This window comes from Pogona vitticeps, chromosome 3 (assembly GCF_051106095.1).
Source record: "Pogona vitticeps strain Pit_001003342236 chromosome 3, PviZW2.1, whole genome shotgun sequence".
Classification (NCBI taxonomy): domain Eukaryota; kingdom Metazoa; phylum Chordata; class Lepidosauria; order Squamata; family Agamidae; genus Pogona; species Pogona vitticeps.
The window spans coordinates 263811835-263826781 of NC_135785.1; the positions used below are offsets into that span (position 1 = coordinate 263811835).

Genomic DNA, 14947 nt, shown 5'->3' on the forward strand with positions numbered 1-14947 from the left:
TGAAAAGCACCTTAGCTTTCCCCCTACAAAACAACTTATAAAGAGGGGAGGTGTTACATAACAGCACTGATGTTACCTGTCTGTCATGGGTTTGGAGGGAAAGTTCCATCCTATGGGGAGTGGAAGGCGGGACATCAGGAGGAGGGGCTGTACTGTATAAATATGTGATGCCTGTGTGGTGAAGAGGAGATGCTGAGACAGACTGTGAGACACTGGGAGGGACGAAGCAGCAGCTGGGGAAGAAGAAGCTGTTGTGGGAGTCTGTGTGTCTGACAGGGTACTACTGTGTGTCAGAGTACCAACCTGAAAGGTTCAGGGGTCTGTTGGTTAGCCAGAACTGATGGGTTCAGGGTCTGTGCGTTAAGTTAAAGGTTCTAGGTGAACCAAACTGTATGCTGGTGTGTGTGAAAATAAGCCACGTTACTTTATTTTATTCACCTGATTGCTTATTTTTCCCTGTGTGTATTTAAAATAAACTTTATTCTTTTTGTTGTTTAAAAATCCATCCCTGGTCTGTGTGACTTATTATAGGGAATGGTTGGTGGCAGCTTAGTAACTGTGTGATAGATCCCAGTAGGTCTGGGTTTGTCACAGCCATATTGCAGAATTTTTACAAATATGACACTGACCAGGGAAGTCTGGAACAGGTGGGACCAAAGAAGGCAGGCGGGCTCACAGTCAAGGAAATCCTCAGCCCCCCTCCTGTCCAAGATCTCCTGTTTTCAGCCACATAGCTGCCCTCGGACAGATGGAGGCTCCCGCATTTTACTGGGAGATAACGGATGGTGTTTGAGGGGCCCCGGGCACGGCTCCAGAACCTCTTATGAGAGAGGGAACGCCATCCTGTTCTGTGTGAAGACAGGAGTCCGCAGGGCAGGGCATGCTTCCTGCCACGCAGCCTTGCCGCTCGATGCCTAGCTCAGAAATGCCGCATGAGAGATTCTCTCGCAAGGACTTTGGAAGTGCAGAGAAGTCAATATTCCCCCTTCGCACCTCTCAGCTGCCGACAAAGTGATAAGAGGCTGTCGAAGGGATCAGGGAAGCTCCTTGGTGAGGTACAGACTGTCTCTGACTGACGGAGTCTCAACGGCCCCTCGGCCCCCTCCCCGGATCCCAAGGGAATAAAAAAGGAGACCTTACTTGCATCACGCCTTCGGGCCCAGAACATGTATCGTTCATGTCTTAGAACTAACGGATTGCATGGGGGGGTTACATGGAGATATTAGGGACCCCCTCTCTTTCCAATGCTTCCTGATTTATTTTATTCACTTTATTTTATTGATGTTATTTACATGCCACCTTTCCCCCTATAAGGGACCCAAGGCAGCTCACAATATTTGAAATTGGACATTGGTGACAGCTTGAAAATACTACGCAGAAGAAGCAGCGTTTGACTCTTTTTTATCCGTGATTCATATTTGATTCAAGCTGACTGTTCATGGACTCTGCAACCGGACGCTTCAAACATATACAGCAGAAGCCATGTCTCCTCCGATTTGTTCTTATAATAACTGAGGGGGGAGGGCGTGAGGCGGAGTGCCCACTCATGAAATTTAAGGGACCATAATAATGAACATATTCTCTGCCCCATCAGATCTTCCATGGATTATAGTCCACATCCTGAGCTCCACTGAGTGCCCACGTTGGGGTTCACAGGTTTATGTACACTGAATACTGTACATGGTTGTGGGATTGGGTCCCAGTGCGATGGGAGAAAGAGGGTGAGCGGGAACGCCATTCTTAGGCTCCCAAGTGGCAATGGCATTCTTAGCACCATGTTCAAAAGATGGATTCCACAGGCATCCTGTGAAGAGATGAGGAGTCGGCTTCAAAGGAGAGCTCTCTGCTTGTCTGTGGGCACCGGGAGAGCCAGCGAAGGGCAACAGATGGAGCGTCTCTCGGGATCCCTATGAAAATCCCAGATTGATCTCGGAAATCCACTGGAGGGCAGGCAGTGAGAAGCCTCTCCTTAGACATCTCTCCTTAGACATTTAAGATGCTGTCTACATGCCTAGACAGCATCTTAAAAAGCAGAGACCTCACCTTGCCAACAAAGGTCTGCACAGTCAAAGCTGTGGTTTTTCCAGTAGCGATGTATAGAAGTGAGGGCTTGGACCATAAAGGAGGCTGACCGCTGAAGAATGGATGCTTTTGAATTGTGGTGCTGGAGGAGGCTCTCGAGAGTCTCCTGGACTGCAAGGAGAACAAACCTATCCATTCTGAAGGAAATCAACCCTGAGTGCTCACTGGAAGGACAGGTCCTGAAGCTGAGGCTCCAATACTTTGGCCATCTCTCATGAGAAGAGAAGACTCCCTGGAACAGACCCCCATGTTGGGAACGTGTGAAGGTAAGAGGAGAAGGGGACGACAGAGGACGAGATGGCTGGACAGGGTCATCGAAGCGGCCAACATGGATTTGACCCGACTCCGGAAGGCAGTGGAAGACAGGAGGGCCTGGCATGCTCTGGTCCATGGGGTCACGAAGAGTCGGACACGACTAAACAACAACAAAGACATCTCACATGACTTCCAGAACCTGATGATGGGAGACCGTCGGGAATAGAATGTCGGAGGAGGACTCGGGATGCCTGGGTTCCGATAGCCCCTTGGCCATCAGAACTGGGAAATTTCTCCCTGTCCGTTGGGTTCCTTTTAAAGTGCCCTTACCTGGAAAGCTGGCATTTGATGTTGCATCGCAACCATAACCGGCTGAGAGGGAACTGCCTTGGGCCTGTGCTTCATGAGTCAAAAAGAGCCATGTGCGGTTTGCATCTGGAGAAGGTACTTCTGCAGAAGAGGAGGGAGGACAGCTCTTCGCTTCCCTCCCTGCATGTTTTGGCCAACAGCTCCTGACCGTTAGCCATGCCGGACGGGGCTGGTGGGTGCCATGGGCCAAATCTCCTGGAGATCCAGGGGGTCCTCGCCCCTGCTGGCGGGGGTTCTTCCTTCCGTTCCGAATTTCCCAGTGGCTGCAGGCTCTCCAGGACAGAGAGTATATATTCACCTCTTCAGGACAGACAGGTAAGACTCTTGTATTTATCAGTTTGGTAATACCACCAGGTAGATTACATTTTTATTTAAAATATTTATACCTAGCCCTTCACCCAGTGGCATCAGGGCAACTAACCAACCAAGGTGTCTGTACAAAAGCAGGAATGGCTACAAGTTCCAGAACCGAGTTCCAGTCTGTCCTCAATCCCGCAGCGGTGGCGGGGGGGGGGGGGGGGACGGGACGCAGGCTTGACATACAGAGCTGGAGTCCGCCTTCTGCCCAAGGAGAAATTGGGGATCCTGCCCATCATGGGTCAAACGCGGGACTCTGCGACAGATTCGGGGGACCGGCCCACACTGGCTTCCTCTTGCAGGGCTTGCTTCTCTTGCCGAATGAGAAGAAAGTACACGATGCAAAAGGACAAAAAGCAGGACAGTTCATATAAAATCTGGACGCCGACGAACCTGAGGATGCAAAGAGGAGAGTCAATCAGTACGGTTGAATTGGCCCATCAGTCTGCACCTGCCTGACTGCTTATCCCAGGTGATTGTGGTGCCCTTCAAGGGCTTCTGGAGACAGTGTGACACAATCCGCTCAACGTGGGTTCATCTGGATGGCGCAAGGGTTCCTCCCCTTTTATCCTGGGGGTGGTGGTGGTGCCACTCAATGCTGGATGAGTGCAGTTCTCACAAGGGCTTCTGTCCACACTTCTTCCTAAAACCTCACTTTCTCTGTATTTAAGGAACTGGCATCTTTTAAAGGAGTGGTTTAGAAAACCTGCTTTAAGAATGATCTGTCCTTTCCCGAGTGTGTGTGTTTTTAGAGTAACACATGATCACTGCCAGCTTCCTAGGCCACCCCACCACTGAGCTGTTTTGAAAATCAGCTGTCTTTCACAACAAGCCTTCTAAAAACGGCGAGGAAAGCCTTTCCGCCTTTTAAGGAGTACACGTCTGTGCTAGATCTCTCTCTCTCTCTCTCTCTCTCTCTCTCTGTGTTTTCATTGATTAGTGCTAACACTGGAACTTTCGGGGCCAAGAAGCAGTTGCCGTCTGAACTCCACCCCCAGACAAAGCAAAACAACAGTAAAAATGATGACTGAAACAAAATGAATTAAAAAAAAACAAGACACTCAGAGAAGGTAGTTTGGAAGGTTGGGTTATTTTGCAATTTTTGTCACCTCTTGGTTCTGATTTAAACTCTGTGTCATTTGGATGGCAAGAAAAATCCTTATAACCAGTGTACCATCGAATCGGTACCGTGGACCAGATCTTCCATTCAGATAAGCCTGAAAGCTCTGCAGGGACTAAGGCCAGACCTCCTATTCCACACAGGGAGGCAGCCCTCTCAGGCTGCTGATTTTAGGTGTAATGATGAAAATACTGGAGATAGGGCTAGAGAGAGGGGGGATTATGAGATTTCTGCTCCACCTGTTAGAATAATGGGGCATGCTCGGGGTCTATTTCCCCTTGGCTTGCATCTGTGGGGTGGGTAGCATAATTCCTTACTCTGCCTCTGGTGTCAAAATAGCTTGCAATACTGGCGCCGTTTGGTGCTTCTCTTGCCCAAAGGCCCCAGGAACCCAGTGTCTAGAGACGTTCCTCCTGCGTCTTCAGGGGCGTGACCCCGTCTTCTGCTACTACTTTCCGGTGAACGAGGCTGACGAGCCGCCATCGATGGCCCAAATAAGAAGCAAAGTTCCCATGCAGGAGTGAGTTCAGGGGACCACACGGGGTGGTCAAAGAGGGAGAAGAAAAGGTAAGGATGTTCCACCTCAGCCTTCTTCCTGGCTGTGAGTACTTTCCACTGCCAGAGCGTGGGGAGGCTGCTTCTTCAGAATACAACTCCAGGAACCCTCTCTCGGTGCCACCAGCGCCCACCTTACCTGGCAGATTCTGGCCCAAAAAACCCCAAGTGTTTCCAAGCACTTACTCCTACGTAGTAAGCCAATGACTGTATTTTCCCAGTTGGCTTCTTCCATTTTCCTGGCAAGGACAAGTGCGCTCAGACCACCCCACCCCCCAACATCCTTTGCCATTGGTCTGCAATAAATACGGCAAGACTTACCTTTGCCGGAAGGCTGTATTGTTATAGTATCGGCAGGCTGCCTTCTTTTGACATTTAATTTGCCAGAGGAGGCAGGACGTGTCAATGGCACTGCCGTACAGCACCGGTGCAGGCAGCCAAGCTGTAAAAGAAGCACGAGGACCACACCGTGTAAGAGGCAACGCCCTCCGAATGTTCACTGTCGCCCTGCAACTCCTCCACCGCCAGAACTGAGCCCTAACCAACAGGTCATTTTTTTAATGCTTTAGAGAGAGAAAGGAGGTAAAGAATTACACTGATGGGAAAACCCTGACAGCTCCTGGAGGCAGGCGTTGCGTCACGGCCTCTTCCAATTTGAAAAGACCCTTGTCCAGCAGGCTGAGGCCAAGAGGTCGTCCCGAAACCAGCAAAACCAGGGAGCTGGACGGGGAACAGATTGTGTTTGTCTCCAGGGTAGAAGGGATGGTCACTCTCGAATTGACCTTCTCAGCCGCACAAGATGCTGTTCCAAGACCTCCATACAGAGCACGTGACCATCTTCTCTCAAGACGGAAGGATGCCTACACTAAAACTTATTAAATATTCGCCCCCACCAGTTTAACCTTAAATTGAATTCTGAGCTCAAACCAAGTAACCTTAACTGTTAGACTGAAGGATGCCTACATTTTAACCCCAAGGGGCATGGGAAGGTTCGTTTTTGCAGTCATGGGCACCTGTGTACTTGCAGGTCATGGGAGAGGAGGAGATTGGTAAGGCTAAGATGCCACCTGCCACCCTAAAAGCCCTTTAAGTCCTCCCTCCCCAGCTTCTGGCACCACGCAGTGCACCTGCTGTGGATCTTCCTGTCCTCTGCCCTGGCAGTTTGCCTTCAGGTGTTACATTCAGCGCCCCCCCCCCTCGTAACAGACCCTTCCTACCTACCTGGCCCCACACCAGGACACCCCTTGGTTTTGACTCACCAAGAACTCTGAGCATCAGGAACTGTATTCCAATGGCGAAGGACTTGTCTTCGGGCTTCACGTTCCTGAAAGCAAAAGGGGGAAGAGGAAAATGACGAAGGGTTTCCGGGGACCAAGTAGGACAGCTTTGGACGTGATTCTTCATGCCCTGTGCTGTTTTATTCTCCTTGCACCCTACAGGGATTTTCCCCTCCCACTGTCAGCTCTTAGGCTGCAAACCCCTTGGAAAGAGAAGGCTGTCTATGCACATAATATTAATGCAGACAACAGCTGGACCTTCTGAAGAGAACTGCAACTTTTGGGGACTCTCTGAATGCCAGCCGTGAGAATTCATGGGGATCCCTCCACCTCTTCCCACCTCAGTCCTTCCACAGAGAGAAGGCAGCCATTTAAATATTCCTAACCTGCTATTCTTTAATATCTCAAGCTACCTGAGGATCATCACAAAGGCCGGCGTGTGCGAGAGACTCGCCAAGAATCCAGAGATGCAGGCGATGATCACAAAAGGCAGCAGGAATCGGGAGCAGTAGGTGCTGCAGCTGCCGGGGAGGGCGTATCCAAGCGCCCCGTCGACCACGACACAGTTGCACGCGGTGTAATTCTGCGGGAGGGAGAGGAAGCCATGAAAACACATATACAGTTGTGTTGCGGGGGGGGGGAGCTGGGGAGGGCAGGAGGACTGCAACAAAATGGGTCTCCTTCCCCACTCCTTACTTCCCTCCACTTCAAGGCTGGCCCCCGAGCCCCCCCAAAATAGCCCCAGACTGCTGCATCCCCAGAAGCCTCTGGGAAGACCCCAATTAGTCATTTCATACCCCCCGGAAGGTCTATTTCCCCTTCTGGTCGCTTTCAGTTTTGGAAAATTGGCAGGTGCAGGCTGGCCAGGCCACGGAAAGAGCAACACACACACACACACCACTGGCCCCCGGGCCTGCCAAAGCTGCCCACCCTTGCTCCACTCTTCTCTCTTCACCCTGAACACTTTCAGGGGTTAACTGGCAGGATCCATGGTATTGTATGGGAGAATTACACCTAGCAAAAGCTGAGTGGGTGATGGAACCAATGGTTGTTGTGGGTTTTTCGGACTGTTTGGCCGTGTTCTGCAGGTTGTTCTTTCTAACGTTTCACCAGTCCCTGTGGCCGGCATCTTCAGAGGACTGGAGTAGGAAATCTGTGCAGTTTGTTTGGGAGTTGAGTATTTATGGCTGTGGGATCAGCTTTTGTCCTTTTCAGGAGATGGGTGATTATGGTGATCAGTGTTTTTTTTGTGTGTGGGTATATTGTTGTGATAAGGAGGAGCGATTATCTGTCACTGTGATTGATGGGTGTCGTTAGCTGGTCTTTTGTGTGCAGTGATCACGGTCCTTGTAGCTGGGTGATGTAACCCTTTAAAAAGGAGGAGAAGGAAGCAGAGGAGCTGTGTCTGAGGGCAGAAGCCCCGTGGTCTTCAGCCAGAGCACCCGAGGCAGCCGGCCTCCCCTGTTGCCGGCCCCGGCCCCTGAGATGCTCCCCAGATGCTCCCTATGGGCTCCCCATCCACTCTCTGAGACACAAAAAGAGAACAGCTGGGAAAGAGCCTTCTCCTCCCTGCAATCAACGCAAAAATTAAAGTGTGCTGCTTATCAACCACCCCATCGTGCTTAAAGCACTCTCTGGCCAGTTTATAATTTAACGATGCAGGTGACACATTGCCCCCCCCACCCTCCAGTGAGCTGGATTGTCAATTTATCAACCTTGGAAGGATGGAAGATTGACTGAACCTTGAGCTGGCTACCTGAACCATGTCAGGGCTTGAACTCAGGACGGGAGCAGAGTCTTGACTGCAGGATTGCAGTTTAGCCACTGTGCCATGAGGCTCCTGTCGCTTTCCCCCTGCCCCAGATTTCAAGGGTAGGTAAAGGCATCTCACCTCAACTTTGTTCAGCTCACTGTTATAGATCAGAGCCGAGCAGCCAGCATAGCAAGGGGAGATGTACTCCACGTTATTCTGCCCACAGACGGGGTTGAAGGAAGAGGACCTGCATTTGCATTTTTTATTACATTCAGTGACAAGTTGTCCAACTTCAGAACTACACAGGGAAAACAACAACAGGTTATTCAGCTGATACAACACTTGAGCAGATACAGCGAGCAATTTTTATTCGTTCTGTTATTCAAACGCTCTTAGGCAATTGACTCTGCCGGCTTATTGGAACTTGAAACTCACTCGTTAAACAAACAGCATCTTTCTTTTTGTTAACTGCTGGATAACTCAGTGGTTTAGGCATATGGCCGTGGAGCCAGAGGCTGAGGGTTCGATTCCCCCCTGCGCCTCCTTGAGAGAGGTCCGACAGGATGATCCGTACATTTCCTTCCAGCTCTGAAGTTCTAAGCTATTGTCTGTCTGTCCTTCCTTCCCTCCTCCCTCCCTCCCTCCTTTTCTTGATGGTACATTCAGCCTTTCGTAACCTATTAAGCTAACTGACCGACAAACCATGCCAGCCCTAAGACCGCTCTTTTCTGCCCTGCAAAGAGGGTTGAAGGTGTCATAAATTAGTCATCCGTACTTGATTGTTAGTTTCGACCACAAATTGGATAGTTTCAACAATAGATGGTTGACTGTTGATAGACAAATAGGGGATCTCGGCCTGCCTCCAGGCTTTTTCTACACTGATATATTTTTTTTTCTGGGGAGCTTGGAGCCACACTGGGAGGAATTTCCTGATGGGGAGAACCATTCAGCAGTGGAACAGCTTGCCTCTTGATGTGGTGGGTGCCCCATCGCTGGAGGTTTTCAAGAAAAGATGGGACATCCTTCTGTCCGAGATGGTCTGAGGTCTCCTGCCTTGGGACCCCGGGGCTTAGACTAGAATACCTCTAAGTTCCCTTCCAACCCTACCACGATTCTAGGGTTCTAGGTCCACCCTTGAAGTGGAGGGAAGCAAGGAAGGGGAAGGAGACCAGCTTCTCTGCGATCCCCCTTGCCCTTCCCACCCACCCCCCGACAGCAAGTTCTGACCCGTCCGTAAAGACCTGAATCTGGACAGATGAGTGAATTTATTTCTGAGTCTTTAAAAAAATGTAAAATCCGCTAGCCATAACCTGTTCAACTGGTTCTGTATTTCTAATAAGATTGGCTCCCGGTTCCCTTTTTGCTTTTCCTAGTAGTAATTTTAACAGGAATTGTAGCACCGGATACTAGACGGCATCTTAAAAAGGATGAAAGCTTCCCACAGAGACACCAGAGAGGTTGATAGACCCCCCCAGAAAGGGGGACAAGATGGGAAAAATCGTGGCCGAAATCAGAGGAGGGGGGAAAGCTTGGGGGGGGCAAAAGCGGCTTTCGGTTTCTCTTCCAAGGCCAGGCGTCCACGTACAGTACGTACCTCCCGGAGTAGTCGAGGCCGGCCACCTCCTGGGTGGGGCAACCCAGGAAGAGAAGGGGGACGTCGAAGAGGACGCAGAAGCCCATGCTGAACATGCACATGATGGTGGCCTGCTTGAGGGTGAGATGGCAGTTCTTCATGATGGCACCTCCAAGGATGATACCGAACATGGCGCCAGGGATGTTGACCACGCCTGTGGGGCAGAGAGGGGGGAGGGGAAAGGAAAAGAGTGTTTGGCCACCTCTGGGGGAACCATACACTCCGTTCTGGTTGAACCGGATGCTTCCCGCAGAGAGATTTATCTCTGGGACTATGCATAGATAACATTTCTTTAGCGCTTAGGTCTCGGCGGGCTGGTGTTAGAGAGAGGAGGCTGCAGGAACTTGGGAGCCTGGTCTCCTCCAAGAAGGCCATCGTTCCATTCTTCTACTAGGGAGGAGACAAAAGGCCTTTCAAAAAGCCTTCCAGCCTTCATTGACATCAAGGTTTAATTGGGGGGAAACTATCTTGGGTTGCCTCCTCCAAAGCAGTTATCAGGGACGCCCTTGCCCATGAAGAGGGAATGGGAGGGACGAGGCACCAACGGCTGATCCAGAATCTGGGTCTCTCTCCTGCCCCTTCGTTGCACTCACTGTGGCTGATACCCTCATGATCATCCTCTCCTTCCCCATGAAAACCCAGCACAACGAACGGGTTCCATAAAAGCATCTCCGTTCAAATCACAACGATGGAAGTCATACAAGCAAAAAGCAAGGGCTGTCAAGAGTGTGACAGAGATGCTGATTGGGGGGGTGGGGATTGCATTTGGAAGCAAGAATGGGATTCCTCCCCTTCCTTTGGAAAATCCCTTGCAACCCGGAGGCATGGGCTTGAAGCAAAAGAAAGGATGGCCACAGCAGCTGGAGACACACGGCGCTGGCTATTAGGGTGCCAGACACACACACACACACACACTGATCCATGTCATGCCATCTGTAACTGCCTACCGATGATCATATTGGCCACCGATGCCGTCAGGGTGAATTGGCGCTCCAGGAATTTCGCCATGAAGGTTGCTAATCCGGCAATCATGCCGGAGAGGTTGATCAGAGCGAAGATAACCATGACGAAGATGGGATTCTTGATATTTCTCATCAGTACCACCGGAAACACTGTGTAAGAAGACCGGAGGAAAGAAGAGCAGGCGATGATCTCTCCTGCCCGTCAACTAGTTACCCATAAGCACTGTAACCTTAGTGATTGTCAGCTACTGCAAATGAAGGTATATTAGACTGCACTGAAAAATAAGGAAATCCATACAAATGCAGGGGTGCCTCCATGCCACCTGAAGGGAGGTCTGTCCCACAATTAAAACCTGGAGGGACAGGAAGTATTTAACAAACCATATCCAGGAAAATGAGAGCTAGTGCGAGGTAGTGAAGAGAGTAGAGATCAGGACTCAGGAGACCTGGCTTTGAATTCCTGCTTTGCCACACACACACACTCACCAGATGTGTGTCTTTTGCATGTGTGTGTGTGTGTGTGTGTGTGTGTGTGAGAGAGAGAGAGAGAGAGAGAGAGAGAGCGAGAGAGAGAGAGAGAGAGGGAGGGAGGGAGAGAGAGAGATTGGTAAAACTCCTCCTTAAATATCTTCTGCACCTTGAGAGCTCTGATAGGATCGCTAAAAGCAGGACACAACTTGGCCCCATATAATAAAGAAAAACATATAAGAAAACCAGACTATGCTTTATACAGAATATTCCAGCTGCCCTCCTGCATGGTTCTTGGTCAAGAACAGGCTCCAATGGGGGGACGGCCCTCGCTGTACAGGAGACCGCTCCGCCTCCCCTTACTTTCCTGCACGCTACCTCTGCATTTGGCAAGCAGGATATCAAATGTTTTATTCTGGAATAGGCAGCGTGGCTGAATATTCGGCAGGGATAAGAAGCCACACACCACGGCCAAACCTTTCCTGTCATTGACTGTCTAATACTGTCCTTCTGTCCACAGGACATAATCTCTGAACAAGATTCTGGGGAGCCCATCTGAATAGATGGGGCAGTAAAGTATTGAGGTCAATGGGCCAATGGCCTCAGGCAGCATCATTCATTTAAGAGTGCGTTCAAAGAGCCGCAACCACAGCCAGGGGAGATCTAGAACTGGCAAAGATTTTTGTTTGCTACAGTTCCCAGAATGCCTCAGCTGGTGGGGTTGACTGGTGGAGTCTGAGAGTTGTAATCCCAAAGGTGACTTTGCCAGGCTCTGCTACGATTATCTTGGAGGTGCTTGTGATCCTGCATCAGCCACCACTGCATGATGCAGAAAGCAACATGTGGACAGTGTGGAAGTAAGGATGTGAGGATCCTTTGGTGGTCAATTTTGGGGTGGCAACAAGCAGGGCCTCGGGCAACAACCCAGTGTGTTGAGATTTCTCGCACCTTGGAGACAGAATAATTATAGGTTTATGTGTTCTGCTGCTGGAGGAGGCCCTTGAGAATCCCCTGGACTACAAGGAGATCAAACCTATCCATTCTGAAGGAAATCAGCCCTGAGTGTTCACTGGAAGGACAGATCCTGAAGCTGAGGCTCCAATCCTTTGGCCACCTCATGAGAAGAGAAGACTCCCTGGAAAAGACCCTGATGTTGGGAAAGTGTGAAGGCGGTGATGTTGGGAAGAGGAGAAGGGGATGACAGAGGACGGGATGGTTGGACAGGGTCATCAAAGCGACCAACATGAATTTGACCCAACTCTGGGAGGCCATGGAAGACAGAAGGGCCTGGTGTGCTCTGGTCCATGGGGTCATGAAGAGTCGGACACGACTGAACGACTAAACAACAAAACAACAAAATGTTCTGGTCTTCCTTTCAGAGCTTCAAAATGACATTTTTGGACTACAGCTGCAAACACCCTGGCCAGGGTGATCAGAATAGTCTGTTTTATGGTCTAAACATTTAGCTTCTCCAAGCTCTGGTTTTGAGCTTTTGCTCCTCCTAAAAGAACTCAGTCTCGCTAGTTGATTACCAAGACAAAGTTGTAGACAAGTAATGCACATCGACTTACTTTTGATGAACTGACCCAGAGTGAAATCTTCCATATCTGCAGGCTTATTTTTAAGCTCATCCCTTAAGTCCGCTTTATTCATTTCTGTAATGTTCTTTTGTGGACTCTCCTCCTATGAAAAGAGAAGTAGACATAATGCACCACTATTCCCCAGACGGCTCTTCATCATAGGTGGCTCCTTCCAAAATCTTGGGATGTGTCACATCCCCAATTACATCATGAGCCTCCACAAGACCGTATAGTGGCCCTCTTCACCCAAAAGAAGGAACCCAGTTTTCATCTCTCCCTATCAGCAGTAGAGTCACAAATTCAGAAGTGAAGAGTCCCTCCATGAGACTTTTGCACACACAGAGAGACATACACACCATAACACAGGGAGTTTGGGGTGGGGGAAGAAGGACAGAAAGAAGCAAAGTTTCCCAAGCACCCAGTGAGTGAGTTGCAGGATGGCGCCTTTTCTGGGCATGAAACTGAGGGAAAATGGAGGAAAACTGCCTGTCATGCCCAATGTTGAAGGGTGGGTCCCGCAAAACAGATTCAGCTTTGAAAGGTTCCGGAGTGTTCTATACAGGCACAGTGCATTTTTGCAGAGACCATGATGAATAAGGCAAGATATAAATGTAGGGAAACCAACCAACCAGCCAACCAACCCACCAACCCATCACCCACCAACCCACCCACCCACCAACCCACCAACCAACACCCTAATCTTTTACCAAGACTTCCTTGTTACACAATACTTATTCTGCTTCTATATAACTATACAACCTGGTTTTTTGTAGGGGTTTTTTTGCATTGCTTTTTATTACCAGTTTTGGCTGACTGTTTTGATAATTTAGCTAGCCGATGCAAATCGCTTTTTATTTGATCGATTGTTTCATCATTTTCTATTTAGGGCTGAGCCAAGCCTATTCAAACAGATATTTTGAGCGGTGCCAAAAGCCTTAATTGGAGAGCTTTCCTTTTTCCTCCCTTTCTTTCTGGCAAGCTGTTAAAAACATTCACTTCTCCATCACGCTCTTCTAACTGCCCTCACTTGCATTGATTAGTTCACACATCTCTATTCAATTACTCAGATACTCATATAATGTCCTCTCCCTCTCTCGGTGTTTCCTGATTGGGTAGAATTTAATCAGAAAACCAAACCACAAGGACAATATTTAATTTGACTTCAGTGCCAAGCCTCTGACAAGGCTATGAATTTGTGGAACAAATACGGTACTTGCGTTGGAGGAAGACATGGGGCCAAAATACACAAGAAAGGGTAGCTTCTCACTTGGGAGGGGATCTGGCCTAAGCATGAAAATCTTCTGATTTTCCATTTGTTCATGCTTGTTTTGCTGCTTTATAAGCAGAAAAACAAGCAAATTCACCTGCAAATTCACCTGCTTTTGTTTTGTGGTTTGTCACATGGAGGAAACAAGAGTGTTCCATTTGTCTGCCGATTATGAAAAGACAGCAATGTGGGAGGATGCATTCCTAAGGGGATCGGTGCCTGTGTCATGAGTTTTGGCCCACAGAAAGTGGGCAAAACCATCAATGGAAGTGGCAGGTTTATGGGGAAGATGGCTTTGGGACACTGGCAAATTAATCCTTCGGAGCAATCGTCACATCCAACGGGCATGTGGATCTCAACCAAAATTATTTGGTCCAAAGCAGCCCGCTTCAATTTGCCAATATCATGAAGCGGCTTAAGAAGAGAGACACTCCAGGGTTCTGGCAAATTAAAAACTTCCTGCACTCCGTGGGGAAGCAGAGGAAGTGAAAAAAAACCACATCTGAAGTGTCTATAAGGGCAGAGAATGTGCGTTGCATCAATTCAAATACCTAAAAGACTCATGGAAAGCAAACGTGTATTTTGACAGCAGGTTGTGCTGCGCTGATCTAATACATATTTGCATTCCCAATATACAGTACATTTATTTTATTTTAGTCTTTTAGGTTTTTTAAAGTGGTGCAGTGCACATTTATTCCCTCTTGGGATCTGGAGTCCACAAATGTTTTTGGACAGCAGGTTGTGCTGCGCTGATCTAATACATATTTGCATTCACAATTTACAGTACATTTATTTTCTTTTAGTCTTTTAGGGTTTTTAAAGTGGTGCAGTGCACATTTATTGCCTCTTGGGATCTGGAATCCACAAATGCAGGGTATCCAACCAAATAACTTTGGGATGTAATGTCAGGTTTCTGCCAGTTTTGTCGCAGCTTCTCCCAAGGGGCTGGTCGTCGGCTGGGGACAATTTGCTGTTTCAGGCCCCTAGGCCAGGGACACAATGATAGACTGCGGTGTTTCTGGCAGAAAGAAATGACCGTTGGGCCTATTTCATTCAATTGTGTCCAGGAACTCTTGTGACCTGACCTTTGCAATGAAGTCAGATGTCAGTAGGAGACATTTCCATTCCATACACAGATAAATTCATTGCTAAAAACAGAGAGCATATTAAAAAGCTGTGATAGATGATATTTTATACTTCACATTTTGTCACTGGGGAAGATTGTTTTCGGATCGGGATATAAATAACAATCGGATTCATCCTATTGTG

The 14947-nt window shown here is 48.9% G+C and overlaps 1 protein-coding gene across 1 annotated transcript in view; it reads right to left on the bottom strand.

The window, feature by feature from the left end:
- Window positions 1-3030: 3030 nt before the first annotated feature.
- SLCO2B1 (solute carrier organic anion transporter family member 2B1) overlaps window positions 3031-14947 on the bottom strand; it is a 36186-nt gene continuing 24269 nt past the window's right edge. Inside the window, exons 7-14 of the mRNA XM_078390237.1 lie at window positions 12403-12514; window positions 10349-10513; window positions 9363-9555; window positions 7907-8066; window positions 6429-6598; window positions 5998-6062; window positions 5060-5180; window positions 3031-3456 (exon numbers count right to left, since the gene is read on the bottom strand). Coding sequence (XP_078246363.1) covers window positions 3306-3456; window positions 5060-5180; window positions 5998-6062; window positions 6429-6598; window positions 7907-8066; window positions 9363-9555; window positions 10349-10513; window positions 12403-12514 — 1137 coding nt within the window. The 3' untranslated portion in view covers window positions 3031-3305. The remainder of the gene's footprint in view (window positions 3457-5059; window positions 5181-5997; window positions 6063-6428; window positions 6599-7906; window positions 8067-9362; window positions 9556-10348; window positions 10514-12402; window positions 12515-14947) is intronic.